Genomic DNA, 15,442 nt, shown 5'->3' on the forward strand with positions numbered 1-15,442 from the left:
CATTGAACTCAGAGGTATTTAACGTGTCAGTTCTCCAAGTGACATGTTGTAAGGGAGAGACAACTTTTCTTTTGCAAAGCTGTCATCCTCCACGGCAGAACAGGCAGGTTCTCTGCTGTGCAGAATTAAGCGCTGCTGCAAAGCTTCCATTTGAAGGGTAGTGTTGGTAGCTCAGACTTTCTCTGGCCGTGTGTGGGGGTGGTGACCAGTGCAGAGCAGTGCAAGGTGCCTGGTGTGCTGCTGACCCGTGCCCTGTCTCTCGCAGGGTCGGCCAGGCGGACGCGGAGCGGCGCCAGGACATCGTGCTGAGCGGGGCGCACATCAAGGAGGAGCACTGCGTCTTCCGCAGCGAGAGGAACAACAACGGCGAAGGTAAATCTGCTCCTCCTAACGACCCGCTGCTGAGTCTTCCACTTCCTAACACTTCCATGGCTGGCCAGGGAATCCTGCGATTTGGAAGTCTTCTGACCTCAACAAAAGGATCAGTTTTGACTTGTTTTCTTGAGTCTTAGGGAAAGAAAATCAAATTTACTTAAGTGATAATAGCTTCAAACTGTAGGCTGCAGCCATTATAACAGTTAAATTCTGACTCTGGTTAACTATAAACATGAAGAAAAAGTAGTTTCCAGCTGCAGTAGATAGAGAAGTCAGTACTGTTCATTTCGTCTTGGGTCTTTATTTTAAAGCAGCATGACATCCAGGGGTGATTGACTTCCTTGGTGTTAGTATGAACATGGGCAGCAAATGAGAGGCCTCTGGGGCTTGCACACTTCTGTTCCTCTATAGGACTCTCTAAAGTCTAACTCATCAATGTTTTCTTTGTAGTTATTGTTACTTTGGAGCCTTGTGAGCGATCAGAAACCTACGTGAATGGCAAGAGGGTTGTGCAGCCTGTGCAGTTGCGCTCAGGTAAGAAATACTACCATAGATTTTTTGTAGACTCTCTGTATGTGACATTGACATCTTATATGGGGAATGCTAGGTGCTGTTTAGGGACAGTGTCACCTTTAGCTTTTAAATGGAAGTTGGTACCATTCTTCTGTCAGCTGCAGTTCTCTGTTTTTGTTTCTAGGAAATCGGATCATCATGGGTAAAAATCATGTCTTCAGATTCAACCACCCAGAGCAAGCACGAGCAGAAAGAGAGAAAACACCATCAGCTGAGACTCCCTCAGAGCCAGTTGACTGGACATTTGCTCAGAGGGAGCTTCTGGAGAAGCAGGGCATTGACATGAAGCAAGAGATGGAGAAAAGGTAATAAAATAACTCAAAGTTTTGACCTGAAAGAAGGAAGAGTCAGCAGTAGGTTTCTGGCTTCTGCCACATAGCATCTCTGCTAGTGCTTGTGGAAGTCAGAAAGCTTCCTCCTCAGTTTACTGTAGTGTCTCAGTGCTCCAGCTCCTTTAAAAATCACGGGTAAGCGCTGGCCACTAACGCTGCAGACCTTTTGGTGAGGGCTGAAATGCAGCTTGCAGGGTTTCACTTCTGTAGTACTGAATAGCCAGAGAAGTTTCTTTTAAGGACAGACATTGACTTTTACTCTTGTAACTGTAATTCAGGAGACTGTGCATGTAGAGTAACACCAACAGGAAACTAATGACCTCTGACTACTTCTGTTCTTCTGTTCATCTTCAGATTACAAGAAATGGAGATCTTATATAAGAAAGAGAAGGAGGAAGCTGATCTCTTGTTGGAGCAGCAAAGACTGGTATGTGTCCTTACTCCTGATTAACTATGCCTTTGGCAAACAGTAATTCCTGTCCTTGCTTATCTGAAAGTTTAGGAAACCTGCTTGGGTTGTCTGCACAATGCAGTTCTCCCTTTGCTTTCAAATTCTTTGTGTCTACAGTGAATTATTAGCAGGGTGAGTGAGCTCCTTCAGGTTAATTCAGAGATTGTGATTGACAGTAAAGAGGCTTTAATCAATTCTTGTTGGAATAGAACGAATTTCTTGCAAGTTAACCTGAAAGAGGGGCATTTTTGTGCTCAGTTTTATGAAGTTCCTTTTCAGTAGTCTAAACAGCTACTCCTTGGGATGTTTGCCTTTATTTTTGTCTTGGATCACCAGAACTTACTAATTTTGTGCTGCCAAAGAGATTTCTAGAACATTGATACACTAGGTTTAGTTTTTGAATGACGTCTGAAAATGTTGCTGCATTGTGCATGTTTTAACCCTTCTCCCTCCCCTGCATGGAGTTCCTTGTGAGGGCCTTGGTGGTACACAAGCCAGTGGTGGGGTTCTGAGTAGGTAGCAGTGTGTTAACTCATTCAGAGCACTGGGAATTCCATCACTCCACGTATTTGTCAAATAGGAGGTCTGATAAGTTAAGTCTGATATAGGAAGACTTCAGTCTTCTCACAACAAATACCTCTGAAGTGCAATACAAATAGAAATCCATGCAGTCTTCAAGCACCCTGTGAATTTGAAAAACAAGACCAAACCCAGGAATGACATCTAGATTTCCCTGAGAAACCTGAGTCTCCCAATTCTGCTTTAGCTGGTTGTCTTTAGCCAGAACACAAATGTAGTTGTGCCAGAATTCTGATACAAATTTCAAACTCATGATTTATGTTTGTAGTATGAGATGGAGACCACTGACAACTGTGGGTTAAATGCATGCTGGACTTCGCACTGTAAAGCTCTTGCCCTTGTCCCCAAGCCAGAATGGAGCAAAGTACTGTGGCTTCCATAGGCAGAAGCTACATAATTTTTTAAAAATTCCTATTACACACTTGGAGACTTCTGCATCTCTAATTATTTCATCACAAGGGCCTAATTTCTTGGATGGAGAGGAGGGGCTGCAGACTGCGACCAAGGCAGCCATTAGTTCAGATAAAAAGCTTAAATGTGACTAATGTCATGTTTCATCTCTGGAATTTTATAGTTAAAATTTGGGTAGCAAAAAAATAGTACATTTAAAATGTGAAAATAAAAATAGTGTGAGTATTGAGTAACTTTTGGCAGTGTGTCAAATGAGATGCAAGTAATGGAATTCCCTCCCTAAATTTTAGCTGACAGGCACAAGCTAAACTATTGTATGAATTAAAGATGTGAAATTGGCTGTCTGGGAAGCTGCTTCCAATAAGGCTGCATTTATAAAGTGATGTGAAGGGAATTTATTTCCCCAAATACTTCAGATTAAGGGAAAATACTTTAGAAGAGTGGAGTGGTTAATATAATAAAGATGCTGGTTTCTTCAAGTTTGTTTTGTTCTTGCTGGTTTCAGTTAGTGGAATGCTGCCCTACATGCCTCAGCAGAACCTGAAGGACACGTGTCCTACTTGTAAAGGGATGGTATCAGATGAGATCCTTGGTCAGGGAGCAGTATCCTGCTTATCACAGTGCTCAATAAGAATATTTCAGGTGACAGCAGAGCTTGCCGACACAGCTCATGATTTCTGTGTTGCTGTGTGCAGAGCCTGGGATGGACAGAATTAGTGCATCCATGCAGCATAGCCGAATAATGAGTGGGAAATCTGGGAGTGCACTTCAGCTTGTGTACCTTAAAAGTGTTTACATTGCTGCCATAGCCAGCTGCAGTACCAGGTTCTCTAACTTACTGCTGCATGAGACTGATATTGGGATATAAATATTCTTCTTGGTCTAAACTGGAGTATCATCTCAGATGTAAGAAGCTAGCCAATCCTGTTTACCAGATTGTTTTGGTTTTATGCTGAGATCCCAACCAGTCTGGGTGTTTATTTGTTAGATGTACTGTACAAAAAAACCCAATATCTCTTGTCCCCCAAAATTGCCAACTAAAATATCTTTGCCTTGCTAGTATTACTAAGGAGTAGAAGTAGTTGTTTTCCATTTTACAAATTGATTGTGAAAATGTGTGTAATAGAGCTAAAATGGTCATAATGCCTCTGCAGTAACCAGTTGATACTGGAATTATGATTATAGCTGCACTAATTGGTTTGGTAACCTCTGAGTGCACACAGGGCCATGATTCAGTGTCTCTTATGATACGAAGACATCCTTTACCCATGAGCAGTTCTATGGTAGTTTTGTAACTATCAGAGTCCTGTGGAACTTGTGACTTAATGTTGGAGTAGTTCATGTTTTGCCTTCCTGGTTGTATCCCTGAGTGGCCCAGCCACACTGGGGCTTCCTCCAGGGAACCTTTGGTTTCCACTGCAGTGTGCAGTTTGTTAGATGCTGTTTCCTTAGGCCACAACTTTTGTCAGCTGTAAACTCATAAAGAGTTTCTAAACCAGTGTTTTGCTTATATTTTGACCTAAACTAGAAGTTGGTTCTCTAGTACTGTTCTTAAAACTACATTAAGTCACAAGAAGCTCAATAATGTGAATCTGGTGCTGGCTCAATGACCTGGGTTTCCTTTGGATTTAGAGTAAGTGGCTGTTACTGTTCCAGGTTTCTCATGTGTTCTAAATCTCCGTGTGGAAAACAGGGATGTTAGCTAGAGCTGCATTAGACACTGACAGCTTGTTGAAGGTGTTTGAATCACAGTAATACATAGGACTTCTTGCTTGTTAAAGAGATGTCTTAATCGGCCTTTAAAGAAAAGTGGTCTGATTTTAATTCCTGGTTGCAGTAAGCAGTGATGGATATCCTTAACTTGTGGTGGCAGTTTATCTGAACAGACATTCCTAGCATATGGAAACCTGAGGCACTGCTCATTAAAAATCATTTAGCAAAAGGTGGAAAACTTGTAATGAAGAAGCAAAGCACATAATGCTTAGCAAGTGTGTGGAAGCTCCAGGCTCTAGGGTTTGAGAAGAAGACAAATCAAGGATATCAAATAGAAAATTCATATTAAAACCAGAAAGTCATTACTCTGCATTCTGCTGAAACTCATTCTTCGGACAGACAAGACTGATAATGTTTTTTTTCTTTAAACTAAACAACAAGGTGCCAAATGGAAAAAAAAAAATCAAACAAACCACAACCCACCTCTGAAACTCTGATTCTGGATATCCTTCTAGCTTGTAGCAAGTCTTGGAGTATGAACCACTGTCTTCGTCTGTCATAGTGGCACTTACAGTCCTTTTAACACTGAACCTTTCGGCTGCTTCTGTTTCATTTTTTCTTATCGTCTAACACTTCTCTGGCTGCTATTGTAGTGAAATGGATTCTAAACTTGAGCATCCCTGCAACCACGTGCAACGTTACTAACCAGTGTTAACCCGACTTACTCTGGCTGCTCATGACATCTTCTGTGGCTGTTGTGCTCACCTTCCTGGGGAGGATTTGCTGAAAGAAGCAACAGCAGTCACCAAGGCAAATGTGTGTGGTGGGGATTTGCATGTCTTTGTAGCATGTATGAAGTGCAGTTTACACTTGGTTTTAAGATTTAAAACCAGGAATTGGTTTTAGTCGGTCTTTTTAAAGATTTTGGAAGGGTTTGGGAGGGAAGAGTTCAGAGAATCAGCTATTTTGAGGCGACAAGACTTAAATATAAGGTTAATCTTTATTTAGTGAAGAGCTCCAATTTTGACAGTCCATGACTCTTGAAGATGCATTTTAATGCCCTAACACTCAGTCTTCAGGGACCTCCTTATCACTTGTTCTATTTTGATTTTTGATTTAGTTTTCTTTGCCTGCTACTTCTTGTTTAGCTTTTCCATTTTCTTACAATTTTAATTTTGGTTATTTTGGGGCCACTTCTTGATTTTTGTTTTTCCAAAGGATGCAGACTCTGATAGTGGGGATGATTCGGACAAGAGATCGTGTGAGGAGAGTTGGAGACTGATCACTTCCCTGAGAGAGAAGCTGCCCCCCAGCAAGCTCCAAACCATTGTAAAAAAGTGTGGCCTCCCCAGCAGTGGGAAGAAACGAGAACCTATTAAAATGTACCAGATACCCCAACGCCGACGCCTTAGCAAAGACTCCAAATGGGTCACCATCTCAGACCTAAAGATTCAGGCTGTGAAGGAGATATGCTATGAGGTAGCACTCAATGACTTCAGGCACAGTAGGCAGGAGATTGAGGCTCTGGCCATTGTTAAAATGAAAGAGCTTTGTGCCATGTATGGGAAAAAGGACCCAAATGAGCGTGAATCATGGCGAGCTGTTGCTCGGGATGTCTGGGATACAGTAGGAGTTGGAGATGAAAAGATTGAAGATGTAATGGCCAATGGTAAAGGAATAACTGATGTGGATGACCTAAAGGTGCACATAGACAAATTAGAAGATATTCTGCAAGAAGTGAAGAAGCAGAACAACATGAAGGATGAAGAGATCAAAGTTCTCAGAAATAAAATGCTAAAAATGGAGAAGGTTTTACCCCTGATAGGCTCTCCAGACAAAGCTCAGTCAACTGTAGCTAATGCTAAGTCTCCGAACTCTGCCGGTGCGGCGGATGTGGATAAGAAGCCCACAGATGAGGCAAAGAGAAGCGAGAATGATGATCTTGCCAAGGAGGAGCGTGTGTCTCAGTTAATGGCAGGTGATCCGGCTTTCAGACGTGGGCGTTTACGTTGGATGAGGCAAGAACAGATTCGATTTAAAAATCTGCAGCAGCAGGAAATAGCAAAACAGCTTCGTCGACAGAATATGCCTCACCGGTTTATTCCACCTGAAAATCGCAAACCTCGGTTTCCCTTCAAAAGCAATCCCAAACACAGGAACTCGTGGAGTCCGGGCACCCACATCATTATCACCGAGGATGAAGTTATCGAGGTTAGAATTCCGAAAGAAGACGACAAGAACAAAGACGAAGGCAAAGAGAAAGAAAGCAAAGCTGCTTCTAAGGATCCGCAGCAGCTGTGGAATCTGTACGGGCCGCAGAGGAGCCAGGATAACATCCAGATTAACCGGCAGCAGCTGGGCACGCCGCCGCAGCCCGGCGGGCCGCAGCAGCCGCAGCTGCGCTGGAGGAGCAACTCCCTCAACAGCGGCTCGCAGAAGGGGCTGCGGCGCCAGGCCTCGGGCTCCTCCGAGGCGCTGCACTCGCCGGGCGGCCCGCGGAGCCCGGAGCCGCAGGGCTTCCAGCAGAAGCGCCACCTGCACCAGCACCGCCAGCCCTACGGCGGCCACGAGGGCGGCGGGCCCGGCCCCAGGCAGGCGGAGCGGCCCGGCCAGCACGGCCCGTTCGTGACGCCGCCGCGCATGAGGCGGCAGTTCTCGGCCCCCAACCTGAAAGCGGGCAGGGAGACCGCGGTGTGAGCGCAGCGCAGCGGAGCCGGGCTGCCCAGCGGCACCGCCCGGGCTCGGGGCTGCTCTGCCCGGGACCGCTCCAGAGCCCGGCACAGGCGCCACGTACCGGCCCTGGGCCCGCCGCTTAGCCTGGGACTTGCCTTGCAGTTTTAACTGCGCCATTGGAAGAATATTCTGAAAAACTGTAAGAACTTTTCTCATAGACTAGAAGACTTGGAGGGAGGGAGGTGGAGGGGAGACTTCCCACTAGCTCATTTACCAAGTTTTTTTGTGTGTGTGTGTGTCTTGGAAGTATTTTTCTAATGCTGAAAATATTGTCTGGAACTTACCAAGTGCTACCTTCCTCCAATGTTTATGTAGACAATCAAAAGAGGAATTTAGTTTCTAGCATTGAATGTTTCTTGTGACTTTTTTCTTAGCGATAAGGAAACTGACCATCTGTTTATAAATGGATCTGGTTCTTCAGAACAGTATTTTCCACTCTTAACTCAATTTTTAATAGTAATAGTAATCTATAAACCAAAAGTTGTCGGCTGACAAGATACGTGTCGCTTTTTTATAAGGAAATTAAGAAGAGCTGTTGGGTCACACTCCCTGACTAGATGTCTCTTCTCCTTCTGCTTAAGTTCATAATTATTGGTATGAAATTGCTGTGACAGTTAAACCAGCCTGAATGGAATTTTATGTCAGAATATATATATAATGCTGAAGCAATTATTTGGAAATAAGCTTTTTCTAATTCCCATTGTATCTCTAAATATAATAGGTTTTAATTATTATACTGAGACTGTGGAAAGGAACTAGGATTTTTTCAACACTCTGGTGCACTCAAAAAGCTAATTCTTTTAAGTTTTCAGCTTTCTCAGGCATAAGTCTGGGAGATGTTCTTGAAATAGTTATTCTTAGGAAGATTTATAAATCACTACTTTGTATTGGCTGAATTCTCCTGTGGGATGGGAGAATTGAACTGTTTCATCTTAATGTGATACCTCATGTTAGTGCCTCTGGTCTTGGATTAAACTTGAATTCAAGACACGTTTAATAAAGGAGAAGGTTGCTTTGAGGAGAAAATAAGATTAGTTTTCCTTCTCCCCACACTCAAAATGCGAGTTAAAATCTTTCATGTCTATTTTGCTCTGAAGGGGTTTGCACTTGCAGGTGATTTGCTGTAACACAAAGGCTTGCTATTCCTGCTTCAGACTGTTCCAAGCAAATTACTGAAAAACTAGTGATTAAGGAATAGGCTTTGAGGTTTTGTCTCAAGTGGAGAGTCCCACCTGAACGATGCTGGGTTATTTTCCGAGTTTCCAAAAGTGCAAGACAAAGTTGCTCTTACTTTGGAAAATCCGTGGCCTTAACTGTAAGCCAATAGAAATATTTGAGGACTTATTTTGCTTTTAAATTTAACTTGAATAAAATTTTTAAAACAAAATTGGACACTCTACCACATTTGGTAAGGTAGGTCCACTTTGCAGTGTATTTGTGCTGTTTTGCACAAGTATCCTGAATTTACTTGAGGTTGCTTATTTTTTTATACAATATAAGCCCTACTGGTAATTGTTACTTGTGTGTGGCTCAGCATAGCTGTAGGTAAGTGGCAAGTGTCTTAAGCTTATTTTCCATATTTTTTTTGTCCTATCCTATTTTTCCCCTGCCTCAGCTGGGCATGTTGTAGGTGCTGCTGCAACACAGGTGCCATTTACATATAAATGAACCGAGTGTCAGCTCTCAATTCTCGGCACAGGTATCACTGATGGGATGGTGGCCTCTGCTGCAGGAGATACAAAGTCAGTCCTCCAGGTTGTAAAAGAATAAACTGGTCTGATCACTTGGGAGTTTTGCTTTATGGCAGGTTTAGTTCTGTGTTCAGATCTGGCTTTGTAACTTGCATTTGTGTCATGCTTTGGCCTACTTGAACAAAGGAAATAAAGCATCGCTTCCAAAAATGTCATGATTCTTAAAGAAAAGGCTTGTAGATGAACAATACTTTCTTTGAGCTTGAGTCCAAGTTACAAAATGAGTTTTGGGCTGCAAGTAATGTTTTGCTGTTGTTTTTATTTTAGAATCCTGTTTTAGTAGTGCATTGCACTTCAGTTTTGTGCATGTCAAGCATAACGAGTTCTTCTATAGCCTCCAAAAGGCCTGGGCTCTGTTGAGAATGCATGCTTGGGAAAAGCCTCTCAGTTCTGTGGGGCAGCCAGAGCTGGCCTGCACGGGATGGCTCGTGGGAGGAGACCAAAGCAATCCCATCTCCTGCCCCGTGTTTGGGAGATTGTGCTGCCTGTATGAAATCACCATGTGTGATTGATGGAGGAATTCTGAGGTCCATGGAGCTGCATGTACTGACATGAGACTGAAACTCCTGCTGCTTGATGCCTTAATGCCGAACACTAAAATGTTTGTGCCAACTTATTGCAGCTTAAAACTCAGGACAGAGCTCTCTGTAAATGCCTGGCTGGTGCTGGTGAGCAGTAGGTTGCCATCAGTCTGTCTTACCCCGCTGCTGTAGTGCAGCACTAGAAGAACAACTCTGCCTGTTCTGCTGTACGATTGACAAAACAGAGAAAGGACAGGGTCAGAATGGAGTCCAGTCTGCTTCAAGGAAGCAGCTTTTTTCCTGATTTTTAGGAGGATATTTAAGAATTTGATCTGAATTGCAGTGCAGCGCTTCATCTGATAAGGGAAGCAGTGTGAGAACTGTGGATCTCCTTGCACTATTCAGAAATGCACACAACTCTCACTCCAAACCCTGTGTTAATGGAGTCAGTGAACAGTGAGACAGCTGCTTCCATTGATGTCTGTGTGAAAAGGCTTTCAGGGTAATGGAAATGTGGCATCCATGGTGGAAGTGCTTTTTTACTAAGTTCAGTTGCCTTTGCCAAGTGCTGCTGTGCTTTGACAGCTGGCTTGGATCCACCTGGGCCCTGGGGATGGCTTCTCTGGGACTCGCTGGGACACTGGGCTTGGGGTGGGATTAAATACTGATCACTAGTGCTCCTCACTCAGATTGACTTCGGCATCCTTCCTCAAGCAATCTGAATTTAGGGATTCGTCTGTTTTATCAATACATTCAGCATAGTTCCAGTATCCCCCTCACTGTGTCCTTTACATGTTGAAATTCGTTTTTTGTTGAAATTTTTCTTGGATACTTCCCATTAAATCTCTTCAGGAGCTGCCACATGAGAAATCTATGCTGTGTAACTATTTGTACTGTAAAGAAAGCAGTGAGCTGCCTTTGAACTAAATGGGATTTTCAGATCTGTCTCTTGTTTTGGATTGTCTTGAGAGCAAGTATCTGCCTTGTGAAAAGCAGAACTGGTTTGTATTGTAACAAGTGCTCTTTCAATAAACTATGGAATACTCTTGTAAGTGTCAGAGTTGTATCAGTGAAATAGAAATGAAACTTGACTGGAAGCTTGTCTTGCTTTTATTTTTTATCTTGGGGTTGGCCTCGTTCCAGCAGAGTTATAAAGGTTTCTTTAATTGTTCCTCAGTCTGATTCTTGTAAGTCCATCCACCCTGGTGTTTCTGCTGTTATGTGGAAAGCAGCAAAGCAGACTTGTGTCCATCTCAGGCAGCTTATTTAAATTCAATATAAAAGAAAATAAGAGCTTTTTGTAGCACAAGGAGCTATAAACCATCCCCGTCTTCAGTGCTGTCCCATTGTACCATCCTGTGTGCTGTTTATTGAAATTCTGGAAGAAAACACAGAGCTGGCTGTTCTCCCTTTGTTTGCTCATTGAAGGCGAAAGAAATGGACTTTTCTGTGCACCTCAAATACAGGGCAGAATCACACACGGCAGGTTGTGCTGCAGTCTTCTGCTTTAACTGGTCCAGTCTGGTCTTAAAAAGCTTAGTTTAGTCTTGATGTATGGGGAGTGGGTTTGTTGGTGGGTTGGGGTCTTTTTCTTTCTTGTTTCCCCCAATCCCCCATTCCCTCTCCAGCTTTTCAGTTTCTCCAAAAGAATTGGAAAAGATTCTATTAAAATGCTACTTGAAGAGCTTTCCATTTCTACAGTTTAGCTGCTCAGAATGACATTACTGATTTCAGACTACAGGAAAAGAAATTATTTTGCCTTTCCTTGCATGAGAAGTCTCATGGAGTCTGGAATAGATTTTTGGTGGATAAGAATTTCAGAATGAATATGAAAAGAAAGGAAATGTATTTGTTTTATTTGCAATACTTATGCTGCTGGGTTGGGGTTACTTCCTGTGAAAGAAAGTAGCCAAATTAGAGTGAATGGAGCAGAAAGAAATGAAGAAGGAGCATTTTAGCTAAATTAAACATTCAAGAGGAAGTTAGGGAATTAAAACACAGCCATCATATGAAGGCCATATGAAGTTCAGTTTTGCTCTCAGGGATATTGAATTTGTGGTGTTCAAAATCCTGTGCTTTCTAAGGGCACAGTTACCATTTATTAATGCTATTTTCAGAAAATGCTACTTATGAACCTGAAGGAATGTTCTGGAGGTGCATCTCCTTTCCAAATAGAGTCTAAAGCCTTTCTGACTGAAGCTGACACCATCATGTTGTGGATAAATGATGCAGCTGTTTAGGTGGGACACTTAAGTGGGTTGGGATGAAAATGTAAAGCTTTTATTCTGTAGCTCTTGGACTTAAGAACCTATTATTGCAAAGTGGGCACTGGAGAAGAATTTTAGGATTTGGAACTGTGGAAGAGACAAAGTTGGAATACAAGATGAGTGCCTTCAAGAATTCTCCTTAAGAACTCAGCAACACCCTTAGTGAATTGTAATTCTTGTGTAAAATCCTTGAGAAACCAGTTTAATTTGTGTAATAATATGTCAAAGGTTTATGTTAAAAAAATAAAATACCCTAGTGGGATAGGCTTTGAGACCAAGAGCACTGTGACAGAGCCTGTTCTAATCTGAATTTGTTTTACCGGCAAGTAATAAAATTGTCATTAGATTTTAGTAGTTATTTCAAGGCATGATAAGGTCTGAACAGGAAGAAAATGCTGTTCTACCAGAAGCTATTGCTGAAGTGTTCCTTGTGGGGAAGCCACTGCACAGACTTCTCTGCCAGGGCCGTGGTGGTATTTTATCTTCTGATGTATTAATATGCATGTGAGAGGGTGGTACATGCTATGGGGAGAGTCTAATTGAAAACAAAGTGCTTCCCCCACTAATATTTGAAATTAATTTTTTTTTGTATAAAAAGGCAAATTAGTGGTGCTCTTAATCCTTCTGTTTGAGAAAATGAAGGTGAATGATTCTCCCCTTTCAAATTTATTTTTGTGTTTTTCTCTATTTCTGCTTCTTTCCTACTTCTCTGAAAGCAGCAGGCAGCCTCCAAATGGAATCCCCTTCTTCCTGTTTTTAGCAAAAATCCCACCAAAAGAGCATCCTAAACCTTTCCCTCTTCTAGACGCTGTGTACCTGTAAATGTGGTGATTTTAGAGACCAGCTCTTCTGTCTTGTGTTGCCTGTGTGTTCTGTTTGCAGGGGTTGCATTCCAGCAGTGCTGCTGGGAGCGCTCTGCGGTGCCTGATGTGATCTGTGTCTGTCCCTCTGAGCTCTTGGCATCTCTCAGCTTCCTCATGGCTCTTATCTGTCCTCCTACACAGTGTCTCCTCTCTCCCCACAGGACTATGAGAGCAAGCTGCAGGCACTCCAGAAGCAGGTAGAGACACGGTCCTTGGCAGCTGAAACAACAGAGGAGGAGGAAGAGGAGGAGGAGGAAGGTGAGTTTGAGGCTAAAAGTAATTTGGATATAGCTAAGTTTAAGGGAACAGCTGCTGTATCATCTCTTGTAATAGACAGAAAACTTACTTTGGAGACTGCAAAACACTGCAAGTTCTTGATCTGTAATCCTCTTGGCATTAAGATTTCAAATACCCATTTATAGAACACATTCCACATGAATGTGGAATATATATTCCATGATACACGTCTTCAAATACTACTGATTCACAAACTGGATTCGTTTTACCCCAAGCTTTGATTTGGTGCTCTTATAGGAATCTCTTCCTGGCACTAACAGAGCTCAGATTTCTTAAAGAAAATAACACTGTTGCCTTTGTTTCCGTGTTCTGATCTTGAAGTTTCTCTTTTCTCCTTGCTAGGAATTCTTAGAATGCTGTGACATGCCTGTATAGCTCCATTTCTGGACAGCAGATAATTTATTATTGTCATTATACTTGCCCTCATTCCACTCTTTCAGCATTTAATAGTTGCTTTAATAGTTGCCAAATAACTTAAAGTAATAGGAGCAGAAAAAAATTTTGTTTCCTCTGTTCCAAATCACATTTACGTGATCATTAATCCCCACTGCTGATGTTGAGGAGGTTTTGAGTCCAGTTTTTCCATGATGAATAATGAAAATGTAGGGTTTTGTTTTCTGCTCTTCCAGAAAATGTGTTGAGCACTTGATGGCAGAGTCAGCAGAGTATTGGATACTGCATGTGGTGGTTTTGAGAAGAAGCCACATGGTTTTATTCCTCTGTTTCTTTGCTCTTCCCAGTGCCCTGGACACGCCATGAATACGAACTTGCCCAGTGGGCTTTCAGGAAGTGGAAATTCCACCAGTTCACTTCACTGAGGGACCAGCTGTGGGGAAATGCAGTATATCTGAAGGAAGCCAATGCAATCAGTGTAGAGTTAAAGAAGAAGGTAGGAACATGCAGAGCCAGTTTTTTTTTATTTTCTGACCCATCAGTTTTGATTGTATAATCCTGCTGTAAATGCTCTGAGTTTCTTGTAGTCTTTAAAACTGTATGTCTCTTGCTTATTTATCTGGGCTGTAAAAGGGTTCAGAAAATTGTGAGTCCTGGCTTGGGGCTTCTGTCTGATGAGCGTGCCACGCCACAGCGCCGTGTCCCTTGCGTGCAGGTGCAGTTCCAGTTTGTCCTGCTCACGGACACCCTGTACTCGCCCCTGCCCCCGGAGCTGCTGCCCGCTGAGCCGGAGAAGAGCCGCGACCGCCGGCCTTTCCCCCGCACCGTGGTGGCCGTGGAAGTGCAGGACCTGAAGAATGGAGCAACGCATTACTGGTCTTTAGAAAAACTCAAGTATGTCAATAGTATTAGAGAGCAAAATCCCCTGCGTCCAAGGAACTTCACTCAAAAATTTCTTCCCGAGCTGTTCCTTACCGATTTCTGTTTTTAGTCTGTGTCCTCCCAAACTGTCTAGACAGTGTCAGATGTTCTAAATACCAGCTTTTCAGATTGTTGAACAAGTGCACTTTTCTCCAGCTTCTCCCCTTAGTTTCACATGTAATTTTTGTAATTTGAGGTTAGACTTTATCTTTTGAATGTAATAAGACTCATCACAGTTCATCTCTCTATTCCTTTTTGCAGTCCTTCCACTGTAATAATTTCCTTGCCACCTGCTTTATATAACGTGGCAGTATAGGACATAATTTAAGATAAATATCTTAAACAAAGAATATTTTATTTCTATCAAAGTTATACAGATTCTGTCACAAATTCTGACTGCAATCTGAATTACTTTCATCACATGTAAATGACATTTCTTATTCCCATTCTCTAAATATTGACTGAAGGACTTTTTTCCTACTAATAACTTCCAGACAAAGGATCTTGAAGTGTGAAACACTTGTTTTCTTCAATAAAATAAATGGATAGTTAGAGTCTATAATGGAATCAGTTCACTTTTGAATCAAAATGCCAACATTTCTGGAGTGGAATGCAAAGAACTGCCAAAATTACTCAGTAACATGGTCTGATGTAAAAATTGAAACAAAAAGTATGCCAGAATTAGATGTGAAAGAGGAATATTTAGAAGTGAATTGAAATCCAAGATTTATGTAAGCTTCTGCAGTCACCTTGCTTTGTGCGTAGAGGGCTTAGCTGACAAAATATTTCCCAGACTCTCTAACATTTTGGGGAATTAGTGAAGCACCCAGCTTAGGGTACAGCCTCCTCTGTTCTTAGGTGTAATTTGGTAGGTGAAGGCAGTGAGGTGAACACCTCCCTTCGTGTTCTCTGCCTGCATTGCTGCCTCTGCTGAGCTCTTCACTGCTGCTCTCCACAGGCAGAGGCTGGAGCTGATGCGGGAGATGTACGACCGGGCCGGGGACGTGGCCTCGGGCAGCCAGGAGGAGCCCGAGGGCTCCATGACGGGCAGCGACCCCTTCTACGATCGCTTCCACTGGTTCAAGCTCGTGGGCAGGTACGGACAGCACCTCACTGCGGCTGTGCTGGCAGCTCTGGCTCTGCCTGCAATGCTCAATAAACCGTGTGGCCTCTGTGTCAGCTGGGTCTTGTCTTTCAGGGTTTGGAATAGACTTTAAATACAGTTAAGAGTAGAAAATGCTCTTTAGAATGTTGGCAGTTCA

The 15,442-nt window shown here is 42.8% G+C and overlaps 1 protein-coding gene across 12 annotated transcripts in view; it reads left to right on the top strand.

Annotated features, from left to right (window-relative positions):
• KIF1B (kinesin family member 1B) overlaps window positions 1-15,442 on the top strand; it is a 77,188-nt gene that overhangs the window by 32,634 nt on the left and 29,112 nt on the right. For 11 of the 12 annotated variants that reach the window (XM_072917234.1, XM_072917241.1, XM_072917238.1 and 8 more), the window contains 8 exon segments: window positions 266-372; window positions 826-909; window positions 1,073-1,253; window positions 1,635-1,707; window positions 12,731-12,827; window positions 13,607-13,755; window positions 13,975-14,153; window positions 15,139-15,276. In XM_072917234.1, coding sequence (XP_072773335.1) covers window positions 266-372; window positions 826-909; window positions 1,073-1,253; window positions 1,635-1,707; window positions 12,731-12,827; window positions 13,607-13,755; window positions 13,975-14,153; window positions 15,139-15,276 — 1,008 coding nt within the window. 12 annotated transcript variants of the gene reach the window in all.

This window comes from Taeniopygia guttata, chromosome 21, assembly GCF_048771995.1.
Source record: "Taeniopygia guttata chromosome 21, bTaeGut7.mat, whole genome shotgun sequence".
Lineage (NCBI taxonomy): Eukaryota > Metazoa > Chordata > Aves > Passeriformes > Estrildidae > Taeniopygia > Taeniopygia guttata.